The 22624-nt window shown below is 43.8% G+C and overlaps 1 protein-coding gene across 1 annotated transcript; it reads right to left on the bottom strand.

Moving 5' to 3' along the window:
• Window positions 1–7570: 7570 nt before the first annotated feature.
• On the bottom strand, window positions 7571–9279 carry LOC108023472 (glucose transporter type 3). The gene has a single exon (XM_017092993.3). The coding sequence runs from the start codon at window positions 9137–9139 to the stop codon at window positions 7613–7615; it is 1527 nt and encodes a 508-aa protein (XP_016948482.1). The 5' UTR covers window positions 9140–9279; the 3' UTR covers window positions 7571–7612.
• Between the last annotated feature and the right edge of the window lie 13345 nt (window positions 9280–22624).

Raw genomic sequence — 22624 nt, 5'->3', positions numbered from 1 at the left:
AAGGGAAGGAATCTCAGGCATTTCGTTCCCTCCTTTTCAACCGCTCGATTGGCTTGCGTATGGCGCTTTCTGAAGTTTAACAAATGCTTTTGCGTCCTTTGGAGGCAGGCACTGAAACACCTTTAAAAGTCGCTTCCCTAAAAATACTCTAAAATTTCGATATCCAAAACTTGATTTCTTAAATCCGGTGTAGACGTCCTTTAATTTTTGGTGGAATTCTATTATTTTATGTTTCATTTTCCATTCTTCGAAGGCTTTTCAGGAGGGTCACCCACAACTTAACTTTTATGATCCATAAGCACTTCCATGATCCAAACCTTGAGTTCTTCAATCCCGATTTAGACGTGGGATACCTCTATGAATTTGTGGTAATATTTCCTATTATTCTCCATCAAAATATCTACAATAGTCGATGGTCAAAATTTTAGCCCATTTTCATGTTCCATTTTTCTGTATTTCGAAGGGTTTTCAAGAGGGACACCCAAAAATGATCTTCTATTATTCATAACTAAAGTTCTTCAATACCGATTTAGACGTGGGATACCTCTATGAATTTGTGGTGGAAATATCTATTATTCTGTATCAAAATTTCTGATATAATCGATGGTCAAAATTTTAGCCCATTTTCATGTTCCATTTTTCTGTATTTCGAAGGGTTTTAAAGAGGGACACCCAAAATTGCACTTCCAAGATTCATAACTAAAGTTGTTCAATCCCGATTTAGACGTAAGATACCTCTATGAATTTGTGGTGGAAATATCTATCATTCTCCATCAAAATATATAGAATAATCGATGGTCAACATTTTAGCCCATTTTCATGTTCCATTTTTCTGTATTTCGAAGGGTTTTCAAGAGGGACACCCAAAAATGATCTTCTATTATTCATAACTAAAGTTCTTCAAAACCGATTTAGACGTGGGATACCTCTATGAATTTGTGGTGGAAATATCTATTATTCTGCATCAAAATTTCTGATATAATCGATGGTCAAAATTTTAGCCCATTTTCATGTTCCATTTTTCCGTATTTCGAAGGGTTTTCAAGAGGGACACCCAAAACTGATCTTCTATTATTCATAACTAAAGTTCTTCAATACCGATTTAGACGTGGGATACCTCTATGAATTTGTGGTGGAATTTCCTATAATTTTCCATCAAAATATCTACAATAATCGATGGTCAAAATTTTGGCCCATTTTCATGTTCCATTTTTCTGTATTTCGAAGGGTTTTCAAGAGGGACACCCAAAACTGAACTTCTATGATCCATAACTAAAGTTCTTCAATACCGATTTGGACGTGGGATACCTCTATGAATTTGTGGTGGAATTTCCTATAATTTTCCATCAAAATATCTACAATAATCGATGGTCAAAATTTTAGACCATTTTCATGTTCCATTTTTCTGTACTTCGAAGGGTTTTCAAGAGGGACACCCAAAACTGAACTTCTATGATCCATAACTTGAGTTCTTCAATCCCCATTTAGACGTGTTTTCTTATATATATTCTTTAAATAAGAGATTAAATGTAGCCGTAGTCTCAGACTTTGCTCAACGTTGCTCACTTTAGTTTTATATATTATTGGACTGCAGCATAATAATTTTAATTTAAGCCCGAATATTTTTTCAAACTGTATGCAATTTTAAATATTCCGCTTCGTAATTATATTTATGCAAATGCACAGCGCACATGTGGGTGGGAGGTCGGCGATATTGGTTCGAACATGCGTGCTTGGCAGCAGCTTCTGGGCAGAATATAATTTTCATTTTTAATATTCTCTTGCATGCACGGAGTTTGTACATTAAATTTATTTATTGCCGCAAATATTGGATCGGATGGCGATGGCTCGGGTCTCTTGCCATTTGCATTATGGCGGCTCCTTTGGCTCAGACCGTATATATATGCGCACACATGTGTATATGGTTATCCAATGTATATTTAAATTTTTAGTTTATATACGGTTTGAGAATAAATCGGAGTTTATTGCTTATACGGAGGCTGGGCAATAGAAATTAAAATAAAAAAGAAATAAATTAAGTCGTACATAAATTTAGGAATATCAATTTTTGTAGCTCATAATTAAAACATTACATTTTCTGGATAATTAAATTCCTTTCAAGAATAAATATTATTTACGGAGAAGTTTTGTTCTAAGACAATAAAGCAATGGACGTAAGTAACCAACTTAAAGCCAGGAAATGGTTCAACTTGTTTCCATTTATTGGTCGAAGCCTCCTGCTTTTCCTAGGAGACCCCCTTTCTCGGGAGGGGTTGAGTGGGCGGTGGGAAGTGGGAGGAGCTGCCTGTTGTTTGCTCAAATGGAATTTCCAAAGTCGTTTAGCTCCTTATTTTTCTCGTTTCGCTTTTCTTAAATGCCATTTTTTTCCATTTCGTGCGTTCGCATCGCAGAGGCAGCTGCCGCCAACTCCAAGGCAGCCGGAAACTTCTCCGGGGTGGCTGTGCGGAATGCCGCAGCCCGATGGCGCTGGAGAAGATGGCTGGCTGGCTGCCATCGCATCCATGGTATCGCCATCGCACGAACGGCGACCCACCCTTAAAGGCGCCTTCCGTGGCCGTTTGTTTGCTTTTTGCCGCATTTCTTGGCAGCCAACTGTTTCCACACGGAAAAAAATACAGCAAGGTTTCTATTAAAAAATGTAACTTACCTTACTTTAAAACAATATTTTAAAGTATTTATAATAAATTAATAATGGCATAAAGTGTAAACAAATAAAGGACCTATTTATTTTCAAAAGTTACACAGTTCCACCATAGTTGTTTAAATGGAAATCTTAAATGTTACAGTATATTAGATTCAGAATTTAAAATATGGTTTTTAGTAATTTAATATATTATATTTATATTTAGTAATTAATTGATTGAATTAAACTTGTAATGTTCCGTAATTTTGAAAGATGACTAAAATATTTGCAAAATAAAACGATTTTTCCCCCAGTGCAGCTCCTCGGGAGCAGCATCGTCTTAGGGTCTGAGATGCCATTCGGATAGTTTGCTTAGGTTCATTTTCCGTGGGCGAACAAGTGGGTGGTGTTTCAGGGGTGTGTCAGGGGGTGTACCGGGGGTGGTGGAACGGCCATTGTTGCCAGAGTGTGCGGTCGTAAAGAAGATTTATTGGGAAGACGCGCGCGCTTCTTGGGGCGCACGTAGCCAGCGGATTCCATTTGGCCGGGAAGGAAATTGGGTTTGCTCTTCCATATCCCTGCCCTCCCCCTCCCCCTGTGGCTTTTCCTTCCCCTACCCCAGCCCCCGGAAACCTCGACCTCGGCCCAGCAGCTTACCAAATTGCTTTTTCTGCTGGGGAGTCTCAAGAAAAATTACTTTGCCTTGTCTATGCGCTGGGTGTGGGTGGGATACATATTCCTATATCACATTTCTCACATCTGAGACTAATGCGATTGCGTTTTTTGAGAGTTTTTCTAATTTGCATTTAATTTTTTGCAGCTGTTACAGTTCCTCTCGCTGGGACTTGTCTAATTCCAGAGCCTTCGAGTGGTTGGAAATTCAGAACGCGTTTTGCCTTTAGTTTAACGATGCTCCATATTGAAAGATAAACATTTGAATAGCAGGATTATGCCCGTTGCGGCATTTCGTATGCAACAGGATGTTGTCGTTAGCCAGGGAAGCCTGCAAAAGGTGCCCTAATTATGGGTAAACAACATCATGGATTACTTGAAGAGTGTTCCGATTTTAAATTAAAACCTATTAAATAAATAAATTTTTATTTTTGATACATACAGAGTGGCTTTAGAATAAAGTAATTTTATAATAATTTGTCCTTTACAATAAATATTTAAATACATTAAAAATGTATCCAAAACCTTCGGAAATATTCAAAATTATTAAATATTATATAATTGTTTTATATGGATGAAGGTCAGCTTTGTGCCATCTGTGTCCATTGGACTTGCATCACTTGTGTTATACAAAGTGCCAACTAAAAATCGGTACTGTGAGCGTCAAGGACGATTCATTGTTATGTCCATTTCTCCCCTGCAAGGTGCTCATTTTTTGCACTTATTAACCCACCGCAACGGATGCGGGCAGTAAAAATGCGACCAAGGTTAATGGCCAGCAGGATAAAAAAGGAATAGAGCACTTTGCAGAATTCATATTTCACGGTTATTATCATCAGCTTGGAAATTTGCACTTGGAGCGGCGGGAAAAAAGCCAAACAGGTAAGAGATGCAGTTAGGCGGGAAGGTCCTGGCTCTCGAAGGTTAAATCGAAATCCTTGTGCCTTCGCTTAGGGTAAAAAATGCCCAAGACTGTGCTAGTGGAATGTAAAAAGATGCACGAAATTATCCTTGGCATTTCCCACAAGAGCAATACAAGGAAATCGAATCCAAGTGAGGAGCAAGGACCAAGTACCTGGCCCGGTTCCACTTTCTGGGTTTTTGGACTGTTTTTTGTGAATTTTTTCTCCGCTTGCCAGCAACGTTCTTAATCTCGTTTATGACCTCGTATATCCTTGGCAGGGAGCGCAGCTCCCAAAAAGCCGGATGGGGACGGGTCCTTCGTCCTGCGGCGCCGGTACAACGCCCATTACAATAAACAACGAGGCGCTGGCGTCGCCATGCCGGGAGTATGGGGGGCAGAAGGTCCTCCAGCCTCCCTTCTCCCTCCAATATACCAGATCCCACAGCCCGAATCCCAAATCCCGCCCCCCAAATCGCGTATCGTGCCCGTATCTTCGGATGTCCCTTCGCCATTTCCGTTCGCTGGCAGCGGCGAAAAAAAGGAGGGAGAGCACTTTTTTCGCCGCCTTATCCTTTTGGGATTTTGCGCCATTAACGTGAATTGCTTTTTGGCCAAATTATGTATACCCCGTGCACAGCGGCAGGAGCTTTAATGTTTTGTAAATTCACATAAGGAAACCATTATCACCTGAAATATGAAAGCAATTTTCATGCATCCTTTCGCGCCACAGAGTTCCTCCCCTTTTCCCAAGGGCCGCTTTTCTTCGGAGGCGATCGATTGGAACTGGAGAAAGCGTTCGTGATTGGACTAAATGTTCTAATCTCTGGCGAAGAATTATATAAAAATATTCTGAAAGAAACTTAAGGTTATCTAGTACTAGCCGGTTGAACTGCTATGGGTAAAGATTAAAGATGTAGGTAAAAATCAATATAGCTTACTTTGATTAAATCAATTATTAAATAAATATTAATAAAGGTAAATCTATTCCTAATTTAATTAAAGGTAAATAAAGATATTTCAAAATATTCCAAAACATAAGTAAGTACTTGTGAATGAGTCATTGTGGTCCCCAAAGTGCTAAAATACCTGCCTTTACAATCTTTGCCTTATGTCTAATATTGCCTTAGCCAATCGCTTAATTAAACCCAAGTTGTAATCATTTGCCATTTAATTTAAATTTTTGTGGTGCCACCAGGAATTGGCCATAGCCCGACGGCAACTTGGAACAAAAGAAACTCGGGATGCTCCGACTTGGACTTTTTCTCTTGCCACTCTGAGCTTTTTCCCACCCACCGTCTTGGCCAAGAAGGCAGCCCGACGGCTGTTGTTTCCTAGCTACTGGTTCAGCCTCCTTGGTGGCCACAAGCCGAAGACGATGAGGATGACGACGTCGTCGCAGTTTCAGTCTCGTTCTTGGCAATTGCTGGGAGCCATTTCGGTGGCCATAACAATTCTCGTAATACTTCGGGCATCTCCGACTAAACGATAATCGCGCGTAAATGCGCCACTAAAATCAATACGACGACTTGGAGCCACGTTCGTGGATTTGGACTCCAGTTTCACCTTCGTTGGCTGCTGCTCTTGGCCATCTAGCCATCCTTTTCGCAGGAGCGCAGCCAAGGAGAAGTCGGCGCCCACGCAAATGGGCGGTTATGCACATGCGCTTCTTGGCGGCAGCTTCTTCTTGGCTTCTTTTATTTTTCGTGGCTCCCCTCCGAGGGTTTTCCACTTGGCCAGCGTCTCAGGGCGAAATGAAGTCGGTTTGCTCACAAATTGAGTGTATTCCAGGGTTTATCAGATGCGGATTTATGCATTCACATATGAGCACTTAAATGTAGCGATCTGAAGGTTATGTGATGCAGAAAAAATTATATCATTCCATTTTTTTATATTTTGCAAACCTGACTTCATTACAATTTTTTTCGTTTATGCCTTATTTGAACATCTAAAATTTTTACTACTTCACAAGTTTCCTATTCACATGATTTTTGGCATCTCTTAAATATTTTAATCAATATTTCTCACAGCTTTATTAAGGGAAGTGCTTTAATCTTCCGATCAGAGCTTAAAATGTCGTTCCAATTAGCGAATGCAGCTCATTACAATTCAATTCGAGCTGCCTTTGTTCGAAGCGCACATTCGAATAATTAATTTTCCATTTCACTTAAAGAAATTATACATTTAAATTTCCCCCGAGAAGTGCATAATTAACGGCCGAGAAACCCAAGACTCGGACCGAGCTGAACATTTTAATCAGCCTGTGGGACTGCGAGCACATGGCGGAGTCCTCCACTAATTTACGATCCGGCGGCATGGCGATCCGAGCTCCGAGATCGGAGATCGGCAGATCCCAGCGGGCAGGTAAGCCAAATGAGAAATTTATCAAATTTATTGGGGGGAATGAATTGAGATATAATTCAGGGGAATTACAAAGGACCAGCCAGGCAGGCCAAAATGGAGGCTTAAAACCTCAATAAATTAGCCAGGAAGAAACGCCGGGAAAGACAAAGGCCAGAAGGCTCAGCCATTATATTTTTCCCCGGCTGCCCGCTGTGTGCGTAATTAAAAGTCGTAAACTATTCTTATGGTGCCTCGTATATTTGCCGCAAAATGTCAACCCCGATTTGCATGCGTAGCTCGTGGGAAGGTGAATACCATACAGCTGAGATACAGGTGAGCGGGGCCTTTCGGTTGAGTTCAATTAATTGCGGATAGATAAATCGAGATGATCGCCGAATCGGCACAGTTGCAGTCCGTACTAAAGTCCACAGATCACGACGAGGCAATGGCGACCATCAGAGCCCCCTCGCGCACATTTATCTCAATGAGAACTCCACTCATTAATTGGACTTTATGGCCGTCTAAATCATGTGACAAAATGCAAATTAATATTTATACTCGTACCAGAATGCCAGTGGAGCCCGAATCCAGTTTGTGTTCGCCTTAGCGCAGCTTTCAGCACACACAGCGCATAAATTCATAAATGTGCCAGCACCGCCAATGAATTTACAGTGTAAAACATAACTTTTAATTACGCGAGCAAGAAAAAGTGCGCAAAAACGGAGAATGTCGCCACACAAGTTGCATAAATAAATAAGTGCTTAATTATGATGAAGACAATGTTGTTACAAGGAAGGGAAAGGAGGAAGCATAGCTGCAATGATTTGGCTTTGTCTTGAAGAACGCTGGCAAGTTTTTATTAATACAGAACAATTTCGTCTCGTTTTCAAGAACATTTTGTACTCAAAAATGTGTTTTGAGTTTCCTACACTCAATTACGTTCAATGACTTTTTGGGCATTTTTTTAAAGCACAGCTTGATTAAGATCGTATAATGGAAATTCCCCTTAATTAATAAGTGTGACTAACAAATCGATTTATTTGAGACAGTGACTAAGCATCCGAGGAATCGCTGCTGGATGTGAAGGTGATCGCCGCTGGCCGGTTCATGATTCCCCCCATCTTCTGCTGGATCTTCGACGAGGACAGGCCCTTGGTCTCCGGGATGTAGACCAGGGAGAAGAGCAGGATGATCACGGCGATGATGGCGAAGAGCAGGAACAGATACGGCTGGCATTTGACCTCGTGGCTGGCGAACCAGCAGACCACGCAGAAGGCAGTTAGCCAGTTGGAGGCACAGGCGATGGCACAGCCCACGGGCCTCATGACGGGCACAATGAGCTCGACGTTGAGCAGCCAGGTGAGTGAGCCTATTCCGGTGGTATAGGCACCCACGAACACAGATATGCAGAAGAGGGCCACCCAGGGCAGGACTTCCGTTTCCATGAACATCCAAATCTTGAAGTACAGGCCGAGGAAAATGGACATGAAAACCATCACGGAGGAGGAGGAGATCAGCAGTGTCCTTCGACCCACTCGATCCACCAGCAAAATGCACAGGATGAAGCCAAATGTCACCCCAATGGCCAAAATGGATCCGTACTCCCGCTGAATCTTCAGGCAGGTCAGCATATTGGGGGCATAGAAGATGAAGATCAGGGCGCCACACAGCTTTTGCAGCACGGCAAGCGCCAAGGTCCGCGCGAGACTCCTTCGTATTTTCTTATACTTGAAGCCCCGCAGTGGTCCTTGGCGCACGTCCTGCTGACTGGCAGTGGGTTCCCTCATCAGATGGTCGATCTCCTTTTTCGTATCGTACTTCTTGCCCCGCAGGTACCGCAGGGAGGCCTCCGCCCGCGCAATATTGCCCCGATTCACATAGTACGTCGGCGACTCGGGCATGAGGATCTGCAGCAGGCCCAATGTGAGCACTCCCAGATTCAGGAAGTTCACCAGCCACAGTTCCAGGAAACAGGACATGGTAAAGCTGTAGAGCACACCGCAGATGCAGGCCCCCTGGAAGAGCACACTCATGGCGCCTCGCTTGATATTGGTACTGATTTCGGCATTGTAGATGGGAACCGCCACGCAGTGGGCACCTCCGCACATGCCCAGCACAAACCGACCTGCATATAGCATATAGACACTCTGGGCGAAGGCGGTGAGGCACCAGCCCAAGGTATTCGGCAGCAGTTGCATGAGGATGGTGCGCTTGCAGCCGCAGGATCGCACCATGTAGCCCATGGGCACACACCACAGCGCCGCTCCGAGGGTCAGCAGTATGCACACTCCGTTCCACTCGGCCGCCGAGAGATTGAAGAAGTACGAGTGCTGCTCCATCACCGACCGCTCCACCGATCCCGACCAGCCCACCGCGATGCCGAAGAAGAAGGATCCTATGTTGCTGTAGAAGGTGGCCTTGTAGAGGCCCACATTGCTGACGATGTTGGGCCTGGACTGGGTGGGGCTAGGCGCTTTTTCGATCGGCTTCTTCGCAGACCTGCTCCACCTGGAAGGACTGGGCGACTCCACAGCGGGCGGCTCAGGTTCCGGATCCGATGGCCGACTGCCCCATTTCATCACTCAGCGGTTGTTCGTTGGCAAATACTGAGCATTTATATTAAGAACTTTAAATAGAAAATGTGTGTGAGAGTGATCTAATTTTGGCACCCCAATTTGCTGAATTTTAGAATAATTTTGGAGGGTCTACTGAGGTAATACTTTTTGTTAATAATGAAAAAGGCCGAGCTAGAATTGGACTAAAAATATGTGAAATTTATCTTTAATCTCTGATTTATTAATCACAAAAAGAGGTTTGATAATAAGATAGTCAACACATAATTTTTAGATAAGTTTAAGGCAGATAATTATCTTTTAATGAGGTTTGGTGCGTCCCTTCTCATAGTGTAAATGTCGATGAATATCCAAAAGGCATTCCCCACACATCTAGTTAACCATAATGTGCCTCCAGTAATTACACAAATCATTATGCTATTCCCAGCGAAAATATCCCGGGCCCATAGGAAAGAGGGGATTGTGGGCGTGCGATTTACAATATTGCATTTGCAAGTCCCCGTACCGCCCAACTACATGTGTATGTAAACTGGAAAAGGGACAGCCAGGCGGCCATAAACTGGCATCTGCAAATATTTGTGCCCCGAAGTTGGGGAGTCCGGGTGGGTATTTATTCCGGACTCGCATCCGGAGCTGTGTTTTGAATTTGTACGGCTGTCTGTCCGTCCGGGTGTACTTCTGGCAAAGTGCAGATATTTATGCGTATTTGATAGCACTAATGGGCCATTAAATGCGTACGCAAATACACACACGTACCCGTTGCCACGTCTCATGTGTGTGGGTGGGGTTGTCAGGATGAAAATGTACCTAAGCGAATCTAAATGGCATCGGGGGCACCGAACATGCAAAATCATGTACTCGTAAATCTCCTTAATGCCAGCGGCCTCCGGCCAAACTGAGACACCCGGGAAATGGCAGGAAAAGCGTTGGAGCAGGTGGCGGGGGTGCTTTTCGCAGGGGGCACAGTGGGTCGGTGTGGGGTTAAGCATACACACGCACGGTGGATGCTCGTTTCGCCCCCTTCCCCGGAGAAAAATGCGAAAACGGGTGGCAGGGGATTTTCCGTAATGGAACTCGATATATATGTGTGCCCGGGCGCTCGTGTGGGTGTAAGGTGCTTTCGAATACGTATTACGTAACTAACGAAAATTAACGTTAATAGCCCTGAGTATCAAAATAATGCCACTCGCCTGTTGGTTGCCCTCTCTACAAGGCCGCTTTTCGCATTGCACGGCTCTGAGTCTGGGGCTCTCACTCCCCATCTGGATCCAGAAATAAATTTCAAAAGTCATTCCGGACTTGGGAAAAACGTGAAAATATTGTTACGACCTCTTTGGCCGTTTGGGTTCTTGGGTGTGCGAAAAATTCGGGGGAACTACCTTCCTTCTCCTTATGGCACATTTCCCATCGAACTAAATTAGATTTTAGTCGCAGAATTACGATGCTCGAGCGGTTAATTGAGAAAAGTGAAGCAGCGATTTTTAATGATGTTGTGATTGCGGGTGGAAGGCGTTAGATAGGGGATGCTCATATGGTCTGGATAATGGGGTTTAAAGGATATGGGCACAGATGTTATAGAGAAAGTGCGGCTTTAGAAAGATATCTTGTTATATGTTGGTAACTTTCAATAAAATACTTACTAGGTAACATGATGCTTTAATATTTATTAAAATTATAATGTTTTCTAGTTTCATCTATAGGTATCAAGCATCTGTTTTTGTAAGAGAAGTCAAAGCCCTTACTTATCCTGCACCATTTTAAAAAGCTTCTTTAAAGATACCCTCTTGGCAACGCAATTCAGTCTTCAACGAAATTGAAATTTCGAACCACCCACCGAAAAGAACAGCAAAAAATAAGATACTTTATATAAGGGCCAACATTTTGTGAACTGGGTATGCGTGTATCGTTAATTTTTATTGGCGAGCTCTCGAGAACCCCCTTCGCATTGAAATCGAATGAAATTCAGTTGTTGGTCCTCGTTTGCTTGTTGCTGGCACTCGTATCCGGACCTCAATGGCTGCCCGTACCGGGGGATTGGATCGGGAGGACGAAAACGCAATAAGCAGTTAAAAAGTACTCGTAATTGCAGCGGGAGTCAAAGCCCCGGAGACTGGCTTGCTGCATGCCTCATATGAGTTGCCATTGTTGCCTTTTTGCCGGAACGTGCGCATCTCATCGACTCGATTTCGATTGCGCCCCTCCCGCTTTCCATTTCCCCTTCCGGCGGAGGACAACGGCTGGAATGACACTCAGCGGACTCGTTCCGCCGGAAATTCATGAATAAGAAGATGAAATTGCCTGTACCAAGCCTTGTTTTAGCATGTTTTGTCGATCTCTCCAATCAGAAATTCTTCTTCGAAAAAGTATGTCTATCTTTGATAGTTTTAAGGAATTTTTAAGTTACTGAATTCGGCTGCAGTATTGAGTCATCCAAGTAATTTGCTAAAAAATTAACCTTTCTATAGATTATTACACGTCTTTAATAACTGTGAGTTGCCCACCATATTTTACCAGTAAGTCGGGTGCTTTAAAATATGGTTCAGTCACCATAATATAGTTGAAAAATATAATAAGTATTTCCAAAATTCAAATTTTTAAGGTAAAACTTATTTTTTAGGATTACCTAGTACCAATATTACACGGAATATTTTATTCTTTTAATTTAATAAAGTTTAAAGCTTGGAGTATTTATGGTATATTTTTGTAAGAGTATATTGCAAAGAGAAAAGAAAATCAGATTTTTGCCGGATTCTTCCTCCGGCAGAGCTAGTATTTTCGATTCCAGATGGAGTCCACTCAGTGGTCGACCATCTAGGATGGCTTTCGTTCCGCGGACCTCTCCCGCGTTGGCCGGCTTCCTTTTGTTCGCCTCGTTATTGCCGTAATATTGTTGGTCCGCGCGGGACTGGCCTGTTGTTGCTGCCGCCGTCGCCCTTGTTTTTGTAGTTATAATGGCCTAGTGCCATTCTGGGCGCTCGGGAGCGGCAAAAATGTTTCACAAATGGGTTCATATTTTGACGTTTAATGTAGCGAAAATGAAGAGGGGATTTATGGAATGCGCACGTTGCCCTCGCGGCTGTTTGTCTGCCCTTTTTTCGCCCAATTTCCCCCTGGCCCGGCGGCCAATTTCGAAATGGAGAGTGCAAATCAGGAATCAATTGCATTATTAGAAGGGGCCACTCTGTCTGGACATCTTTGTCTGCTGGATGGCGATTTTCCCCGGTTCTTTAAGATTAAAACTCTGGCATATTTTGCACTGAGCTCGTAACCTGCCACCGGTGTCCTTAATGGCCAATAGCGCATGATGAAAACGCCATCGGCTGCGGGCCAAAGTTTGCCTAAAAACGGCTAATCGACTGCCTCGGGCACTTGGGGCCAGCAGTTACCAGGAGGCACAGTAGCAACCCCTCCATGGACTCCGGACGCACACGCCGGGGATCAAGTAAATTGCGAAAACTATGTGCAAGATGGCCTGTTATTGCAGCCGAAGCGCTTGTAATGATGACTCTAAGAGTCGTTTCCTTAAGTGTATTACCTATAAAAAATTTATACAAACATGCTGCCGAATTCGTTCACATTTTCCCACCACCCAAGGGGCGCGCCCGGCCTCATCTGCCCTGCCTGCGATAAGGTGAGAGACGAGGACCGGAGCGTCTTGGCGATAAAATGCAACATTAAGTTGCTGATTTCAGCTACCCGCCCCCGTTTCTGGGCCACAGAAGTATCTCCGGGCCTCGAGTGGCGGCAGTTCATTAGGGTAACATTGCAATTGGGTACGAAAAGGTTATCGAACGTGCCCGAGTTGGTAAATATTAATTGGTCATTATGCATGCAAATGTCCCGAATCAATTCCTGAAGGACGAAGTCATGAAACAACTGAAATATGTAATGGGAATGACTCGAAGATGGCGTCTGAAATTATCTTTGATTTATAAAGCAACATAAAAGAAAAATAATTCTAAAATAAAAATAAATAAAAATTATAACATTTTCCTATAACCTTTAATTGAATCCTTAATCAAATGAATTGCGCACCTTATTCTAATTAAAACGAGAAATTATAAATGCCTTGTAAATGGGAGTATATAATGGCATAAATTCCACTGGGCGAACTGGTTTCCCGGTGTCCTGTCTTCGTATCCTGCTGCGTGGAATCGCCGTGCCGCGAAAAGGACGACCGCTCCCTTGGCGCTCGTAGTTTATGTTTACGTAGAAATTAAAATAAACGCCGCAATGAGATTTATTCAATGTTTGTATTAAGCTGCGCTGTCCAGGAAACGGGGAGTCCAAGGAGCAAAACCACCCGCCTGGAACGAATCCCCCACCAGGAGCGGCTGAGGCCGGAGCTCCCGGCCATTCGGGGTGATATCCTTAATGGCCCAGCGAGTCGCGTCCTTTGTGCTCGCTCTTCTGCGAGAGAGCGCAGGGTTGCTGAGTGGGTGGTGGTGGGTGGTGGTGGGTGTTTGGGTCGTCCTGCCACCGGATTTAAATTCTAATCTAACGGGGACAGCGCCGCTTGGAGCGCGAGCGTCCTGCGCCGGTTGCGCACTTATCCGGCATGGCGGTAATAGCTTTATCTGCCGACAGAATTATGGCCGCTCGCCTGATTCATGATCCTTCGGCAGCGCAGGACCTTCGTTCGAAAAGGGGGTGGCTGGGCGTTTTGGGCTTGGTGGGGTATTGCAGAGCTCAGACGTCGATTTCAACGCAGATTGATGTGCCTTTTATTGGTGATTTTGTTTAGTTAGAATTACTTTATACACTCCGTACTACATTATAAAAGAATATAAAAAAATGTTTAATAGGTAATTATATCCGTTTAATTTAAATATAAATTTAAAATTATAATAAATATACCTTAATAATAATACCTAGTAATATCTAATATTACTAAATATTACAACAAAATCATAACTTTTAAAAAACCAAAACACTTATTGAGTCTCATATTGTCTTACCCCGAGCTGTGGGTTTCCCCGTACTCGCTGGCCGATCGACTCTGCGGCTGAATGAAACTGAATGGGTGGCCGCCGCAGGAGGCTGCCTTTCAGCATCCGTATCTGTATCTACACGGCCGGCTGGGCAGAGGAGGAAATCCTGTTCGCCATGCCAGGGACTCCGCAGAACAACATGGAAAATCGATATCAACATGGCGGCGGGCCAGCAGCAGCCACCCCGGAAAAATCCGGGCTCAGCTGGGGGATGTTTGTTTAATTTTCCGCAGTGCAAGTGATGAAAATCTATTGAATGTGCCACCGAACTCCCGGAATCTCCGCTGGCGTCCTGTGAAAATATTTATTCAGTGCGGCGCAGAGTGAAGCGGAAGTGCGATTGCCAGGCGACGACTGACTTCGATCCTAACTTCCAATCTCGGCATTGGATGTGTCTGGCAGGGGATGGGCAGGACAGGCCGTGAATGACACGCACTCGCTTAAATTGACATTTAATGCCAATACAATGACAGTTATTTTAATTGTGTTTGGGTGCTGCGGCAATTTATGGCACGGCTGTAATTGTTATGGCCGAGGCAAAGTGATTGGGGAGATGCTCTCCAGGACTTGGTGTTGTAATTGCAGAAGAGCTGTAACTGCGGTTCCACCAGTTGAACTTATGGAATAGAAACTAATTTCATGCATATCCTTTTCTAAGGTTTCCATAGAGGGTTTATTTTACTTTCATAAATTTTTGTCAAAAACATATTTAAAAAACAAAACGATATATTTACTTATAATATCGACCAGGCTTTTTATAGATAATATATCTCTTTCTTTCGTTTCAGAGAATCCATCTAGATATCAGTTATTGGAATGCGTCACGTTTCTACACTCGATCCTTTAAGAACCGATAACTTAAATGTTTCAATCATTTATTAAAATAATAAAGTAATATTCATATTAACTCCATCGTTCTTGAACTCTTTTCCCTCCGTTTTTGATTTGGGGCCCAAACCCCTTTGACTGCGCACTTCGCTCCCGGGCTGAAAACAGGTTTTCCTGGCCAAGGCAGATAGGCAGGTATCGGGGTCCCTAACTCGATTGGGTTCCACAGGCTTATTCCATCCACACTTTAAAGTCGCACTGCCATGGGGGCGGAGGGGATTGGGGGCGTGGCTGGCCCCATTGCGCCGCAGTGCGTCCACATGCCGCTAGATGGCGCGCGGGTCAATTTAGTGGAATTAATGGAATTGGAATTCATGGCGCGGAAATTGAATTTATGGCCCCGAAGGCCGCCGTCCAATCGGCGCGAGGAAAATCCGGGGTCAGAGGGCAGGGGGCAATCGGCTTTTAATGCGCCATTGAACGCTTCGAAACTGTTTGCGATTTCCCAGGGACTGGCAAGTGCAACCAGAAACTCCGCCGTTTTCCGAGTTCGCCGAGCTGGGAAAACTTTGGCCGGCTAACAGGCAAGTTTACAACGGATAATGTCGCCCGTAAATAGCGCACGGGGCTCCGTAGTACGAGTAATTAAAAACACGTTTTGTCCTTTTGGGCCATTAAGGCGAAAGGGAGACCGCATTGCTCGCATGCCGCTGCCTGGGAAAAGTTCAAAATAAACTTCTGCGGCTAAACAAAGGGCCAAAACACACACACGTTGGTAACTCCGTGATGTCAACTTTCGTGTTTGGTTTCACATTCCCATTTCTCTGCTTTTCCCCTTTGTTTTGTTTTGGCTTTTTGTTCCCATACGGACTCACCTTTCCAGCCAGTTGATTAACGCAGACGAATCACGAAACGGGCTCCTGTTATTTTTGGCCCGCAGTTAGTCATTTCGCTTCTGCCGGCGAACAAAAGGATTCGAATCTGGGATTTCAGAAGGGTAAGGATCGATAGACGGGGGAAAGCGACGGAACATGGAGTCATCGAAGGGTTAGGCTTTAAGGCAGCCAATTGGGCTTTAATGGTAAGGCTAAATAGGAAAAGCTCCGACCAAACTTTACTTAATTGCTTAGTGACTCAGGAATGAAAGGGTAAGTTGTTAATAGACTTATAAAATATGTGTTCTATATATCAAGACACGCATTTAAATCAACACGGCATACATAACTAGAATATGTATACACAAAGTGGTTTATAAAGCAACGTAAAATTAAAACAAATATATTATATTTTAGGGAAATGATTTAATATTTATATCGATTAAACATCAAGTTTCATATAAAACTGAGTATATACAGAGTAAATTCTACTATGACACGGTTTCGCTAAGTTTAAGTGGTACTTTTTCACTGGACAGCTTAATTTATGGCAGGAACTTGGCCAAGAAAATGGTATTTGGCCGAGTGTCCCATCCTTTAGGCCAGAAGCCGCCTCTTCCTCCTCCTGGAGCCGGGCCAAATTGTGCAAAGTTGCGAAACTTTGCTGAATTAATTTGTAAAACTCTGCTGATAAATGTGTTTGAACAGAGGACCAGCACAACCGCAGGACCGCTAAGACCGCAATAAAGCCACATAAGCCCTGGACTGGCGAAGGCCAAAATCCAATCTCGCAAATCAGGTTGATAAAGCGCCGGCACGCAACCCTGCGACTTGAACCCTTTTTCAGCAGCCCATCAAGTCGTATATGGCCACCGTAAGCCGGCTTTAATTACGCTCCACCACCGAACCGTCGAACCCCCGAACCACCCAATTTCGCACCACCCGCAACCAAGAGCAGGCGACACAATTAAGCATTCATGGCTCCGGGTGAGCTTAAATTTTGACATTTTCCTGTTTGCCCTGGATGAGGCTGGGAAAGGTCCGAGGACCTTTCCGAAGGACAACTGGGTCCGTAATCAGACACACACGTCCTGTCGCTTTTCCCCTTTCCCTCCGATCCCAGCGACCATTTTATAATGTGTGTATAGCAGCTTAGGGCACCCGGGAGACCCATTGCCAGCGGCACTAAACAATTTTATCATTTTTAATCATCAGAGTGGATTTTCGGGGTGGTCCGCCGTGTGCAGGACGACAGACCGGGATTAAAAACTCATATTAAGTTATTATCGGGATGGCTGATACGAAGGCCCCGCCCCATCCCCCAGGATGCCACCCACTCGGAGCGGTGGAAAATTCATGGAAGCCCCGGCGAATGTCAAAGAAACCTCGGGGCCAATAAAAATTCATTCCAACCAGACGATGTTTAAAACATTGTCTGCACTGCGGCAACAAAGGATCGCTGCCAAATTGGTCTCGAGGAGCAGGGAAGCGGGTTCCAGGCTCATGGTTAATGCATGATTTAATGCAATTCGGACCCGCTCGCACGCATTCTCCAGTCGCCGATTCGGCCAATTTGGCAGCGCATCAACACGCCATTTGGGAACTGGAATCGCCACACTGGCAAAAATATTTAGGGATCACGGGGATTCCTTCCTATCAACCAACTATAATTTGAAGAAAAATCTTTCAATATATGACGCTTTTAATACAATAACTCTAAAGCTGTTAAATTTAATGGGAGTATTAAAGTTTCTTTACCATTTGTAATACTATATAAAGATATTATTTCTTTCTGTGGACTCTAAGCCCGCGGTCCCACTGCAGCACCTCAGCCTCGACTGGGGCATTGCACATGTTTCCATTAATGGCATTTCGCATCCTTGGTGGCAAATTGGAGGCAGCCTCGGTGGCCATAACTCTGCTGCTTAGCTGCCATTTATGGCCTGTCGAGAGTTGGCAGCGGAGATGCTCCATTGTTTCTGCTCCTCGTAAGTGAATTGCCGGTGTTCCTCGGCAGATTTCAGCCATTTAATGAGCTGCCATTGCACGGCAATGTGGCTCGTCAACAGGGCCATGATGTAATGAATATAGGCATTACTAAACGGATTGAAATTGCCTGGTAAATAGGTAATCGGCGAGGTGAAACCAATCAGAGGTTAGTTAGAGTTCCAGCCAGGATCGAAGCATGAAATGAAAGTGTGGGAAGGAGCAGGGGCAGGTTCACTAAAGTTATGATGGTAAGTTATAAAATTAGATGTATGTAAAGATAAGAGCACTGTTAAAACCGTATTTTAATTTGAAAGTGTGATATAAGGGTTTTTAAGCTATCTAGACTAAGACTAAAGTTTCTCCGATTTAATCCCTAAAAATTTGTAACTCGAGTCGGAAAACTGGGATTTTTAAGATTCCTTTTCCAGGAGTAAGCACAATCTGTATACGTGCAATGCGAACTCAAGTCTAGCTCATCCAATGGCCCATTCTGCTGGCAAAGTAAAAGTTGGAAACGCAAATGCCGTAATTGCTACACGTATGGAATGGTATATGGATGTTCCGGGTCCGGAACAAAGCCAAAGCCATTAGGTGAGCACACTCTCGTCCGCAGAAGAAGTGCCTCGGCCTCTGCCCCTGCCTCTGCCACTGCCCCTGTTGTGAGTCACAATTTTAGAATTAAAACCCGAAATGCATAAATTGCCGTTAACCGCAAGAAACTTTAGCCTTGGCTCGACTCCAGACTTCTGCTCTGCCCCGTCGCCATCTTCATGCCGCAGCCACAACGCCATCGCATCCCCGTCCTCGGTGGCGACCAGAGGAGCTGCTCCTCTGGGGAGAGCACAAAAAGTTGCTTAATTTAATGTTATTTGCGCTTTAGCATATAAAGAATTTTGTGTCTTAATCTTTTGACTCTGCGGCGAGCACGAGAGCCTCTGGAGGCTTTGAATATGCTAGTGCTATTTATGCGCGGGACGTGAGTCCGAACTCAGCTCCATTCCACGAAAATGTATTTGTGCAGAGAAAAAAATATTCATTATGTATAATAAGTAAATTTTCATAAAAAAAAACGAAGGAGACAAAACATCAGTGATCTCTTTTTAAAGTTGGAAAAGGGTATATTTAGGTATAAATTATGTTGGGTATTATACAATAATTTTTTTGGTTTAATTCCCCTTTGCTTATTTTATGTCTTATGTAAAACATATTTCTAATGATTTAATTTATATTTTTTTATACAATATATATTGTTTCCTGTGTACTAGACTGATTGCACCGCACATACATGGCTGCGGATGCTGCAGCGGTGTGCGATTGTGTGATGAGCACAAAAAGGGATGCAAATTTATTTCTTCATTTGCATATTTTAAGGAGCTCTCTGCGAAATATATTTTTTTCGCCATCTTAGCCGCCGTCGTCGTCGACTTTCCGATATTCATGCGCCTTTTGTGGACCCGGCGAAGAAAAAACCCTTTCTGCCTTCGTCTGATGAAACTTTATGAACTTTGGCTCTGCGCTGCGAGTGAACTATAAATTTGCGAGGCTCCGCTGATTGCCATTGTTGTTTTCCCCCTATGCCAGCATGTAAATCGCATCCGTATCTCCTGCAATTGTGCGCAATCAGCGAAATTGTAACGCAGCTCGTTTCTCAGCCAGTTTCCAATCCGGCGACCGATCCGCAGCTGATCCCGCCCCAAAGGCATCGTAAATTCACCGTCATCCGCCATCAGTTCGAAAATGTTTTAATTAAATCTCCGCTCCGCCGATGCGCCGGGGCATTCATTCCTGGATCGTCGTCGAGCCGTGTGGGAGTTGGCCTTAAAAATAATGTAATGAATATTTATCTCACTGGCGGGAAACGAGATTTCTGCCTGGCTTGACAATGGAAAACATCAGCATCTTGATGTTAATTTGGTTGAGTGTCGAGACGTTTAAGTGAGTTAGTACTTGAAACCATTTTGTGAATTTATTTTGCCTTTAATTTAAGAAAATATTTCATTTAAATTAAGTTATTCATAAGAATGTATAGGAATACGACCGGAATCACACCATCTGTTTAATCATCTCTCTAGTTTTCAACACTGCCTCATCACTTACATTTGATTATAAGTTAGCCCCGGCAATAATACTTGCAAATAAGTGAGTAGATACCGTCAGTTGCTTTTGTAGATGCCAACTTCATGGGTAATCATGAACTCCCAGGTAATTACAGTCCCTACTTACGCTTCAGGCAATTCTTAAGGCAACTCGAATTATACGGATACGCAGGTATTTAAGAATCAGCTTCGATACAAAGTAAGCAAACTGTTATTACATGTGAGTTCAATCAACGAGTTGAAGATCAAGAAGACCTCTTTAGTTCTTAACCCATAATTATTATAGGTTTGTTTTGTGGCCATTTCCAGGAACTTTATGGCACAATCGGCAATCCTATTTACCATGGCTCGGCAACATTTCACCCTGATTGCGATAGAGCACCAATCCCATGACATTTCGGTAGCTACCCCGGCTTCCACATTTTAAATTCTTTTATTCCCATTCAGCGAAATAAAAAACGAATCAGAATTGGAATAAAATTATGCGACAATCTGCCCAGGTTCTGGGACCCGCGCGACCTCGGCCGTAAATCGCATTAGAATGCATAGCAGATCCTTATTGATTCACTAATCGAATCGGCAATGGCGGGCGGAATGGCGACCCCCGCGCAAATAACTCATTTAAGGCGCGGGCCGTGCGAGGAATCGAAAGCGATTATGCAAATGGGAACGCGGACGCCATGGGCATGGGTGGCGATTTTTGAGGGGGACGGGAGTCCAAAGCCGCCAGCCAGCAGAGGAAGACAACGCGTCACGCGCCGCATAAATATCTGCAAAATGTTTCTAATAATAGTCGCCCAGACGGATATTAAGGAGGCCAAGGCATCGGCTGCATGGGAAGGAAACGCCAAGTGGAAATGGATATCCAGAACATTTGCGTTTTTAATTTGTCTGACAGAATTTATTTAACACTCATGGCCGACTCGAATCAAGGATTATTTATGAAGGCCCCAGCGAACATTTTACACAGGCAGAAAGGCTCTCTAACATAATATATCAAAATGCAGACAATACCTAGATAAGGTATATTTAGGACGATAAATTGGCGTTTTCAGAAGCATAATTAAATATTTTGCGTTTTTATTTTTGATAAGACAATTTTAAATTAATCCTTGAAAACTTTTTCCGTGTGGAACTGGTAAATTGAAACCCAACTTTGGTTTTAATTTCAACACCATTTTTTGCCTTTGTTTTTGCGCCGAAACACCATAAATAATAAAATTACTCATCCGCATTGCAATCTACTGATAAAAATATTTAATTGGCTTTTACTCGCACGGCAGCCGGTGCAGCTGAAAAATTGAATCGAAATCGCATTTTTGCTACCGCGCATAAATCGCGGATGCGGCGATGCAAAGAGCCAGATAAATAATTTAATCGAAACTTTTCCGCGCCGCGGACACAGTGCAGAGCAGCGCGATAGGGACGAAAATGGAAGATGGAAAGCACGCACTTTATTTATTTTTAATTTACAATGACGCCGCACCAAGTCGGTGCTCGGGGGCGAGTGCTGGAGCTCTAGCTGCAACCTGGGGATCCGGCCATTCCGGGCGATCTCATCTTACAGCGCTGTGTTGCAGTTATTTTTATAACTAAATTATATACGCCTGTCCTGGCAGCCCACGGCCACTTGCTCCAGAGCCGGGAAGGAGTAAACCATGTCCAGAATCTCAGATCCCTGCCCTGGCAGCCGGGGTCTCTCCTCCTTGGCCAGCTCGATTTATGGCGCACAAGGAGCGCGAAACCATAAACAGCTTTTATGGCGTTCTACTGGATTATTGCCAGCCAGTCGGTCCAGGCCAAGCCCCAGTCCCCAAGCCCAGTCCCTAGTCCGGGCCAATCCCCAGATCCTTTTGATTTAGCCAGGCCAATAAATTGTGTGCCCCACATGCAATTGTTTCCCATCTCCGGGGCCTCCCTTCAATTACCAGAGTACTGGGCTCGGACCATTCGCAGGTCGTGTTGCAAATATTTGATCGTCCGATGCTCAAGGAAAGTTGTGGAAAATCAAGGGATCTATTGGATAAATCAGAGCCTGAGTACATATTGCAATCAAAGAAATAGCAAATGTTTTAAGAGTATCAATATGGAAGCTACAACTTTTCAAATTTAGTTAACCTAATATGCTCTCTTTTGCGTTAAGAAGGAATTGGCTTAGAAGCTTATTTCTTTTTTTAAAATTCAATTTTCGACTAATTTTTATTTAAGCTCAAAGGTTATTCAAAGAAAAATCTTAAGTAAATTCTAATATTAGGACCCTAAATAAAATCCTGTACCCCAAGCCGACTTCCTCTGGTTTTCTATTTCCATCAGCTAAACACAAGTTAAGGCGTGTATTTATGGGCCAACTAATAAATATATGTATGAGTTAATCGATTTTTGCCTTTGTTTCTGGCCCAAAGTATTTCCTTATGTAAACGGATTTCATTTATTGGGCATGTTTGTGTTGGCCTGGAGCTCCTGGAGCGGAGAAACTTTTTTCGCCAAAGTTGCGGCGGGCCAGTTTGTGGCGACATTGCTGTTGTTGTAGCGGCTCCTTAGCCCCCACTCCAGCACCACCACCCCCCTGGGGTTTATTCATGACGCATAAATCTCGGCGGCAACACTTTATGCGAACTCACAACCACACCAGTGGAAAATCGGCAACCACACGCCATGTACTCCTCGTAAATTTCGTGAGTAACTTTTTTACGAAATTAAATCTTGTAACAA

The sequence above is a fragment of the Drosophila biarmipes genome, chromosome 3R (genome assembly GCF_025231255.1).
Source record: "Drosophila biarmipes strain raj3 chromosome 3R, RU_DBia_V1.1, whole genome shotgun sequence".
NCBI classification, from domain to species: domain Eukaryota; kingdom Metazoa; phylum Arthropoda; class Insecta; order Diptera; family Drosophilidae; genus Drosophila; species Drosophila biarmipes.
The sequence above is the reverse complement of the archived record's forward strand: the minus strand, read 5'-3'. Positions and strand labels throughout refer to the sequence as shown.

Bases quoted from the DNA above. Each gene is read 5' to 3' on its own strand.
- LOC108023472 (XM_017092993.3), bottom strand. From the start codon at position 9,139: ATGAAATGGGGCAGTCGGCCATCGGATCCGGAACCTGAGCCGCCCGCT.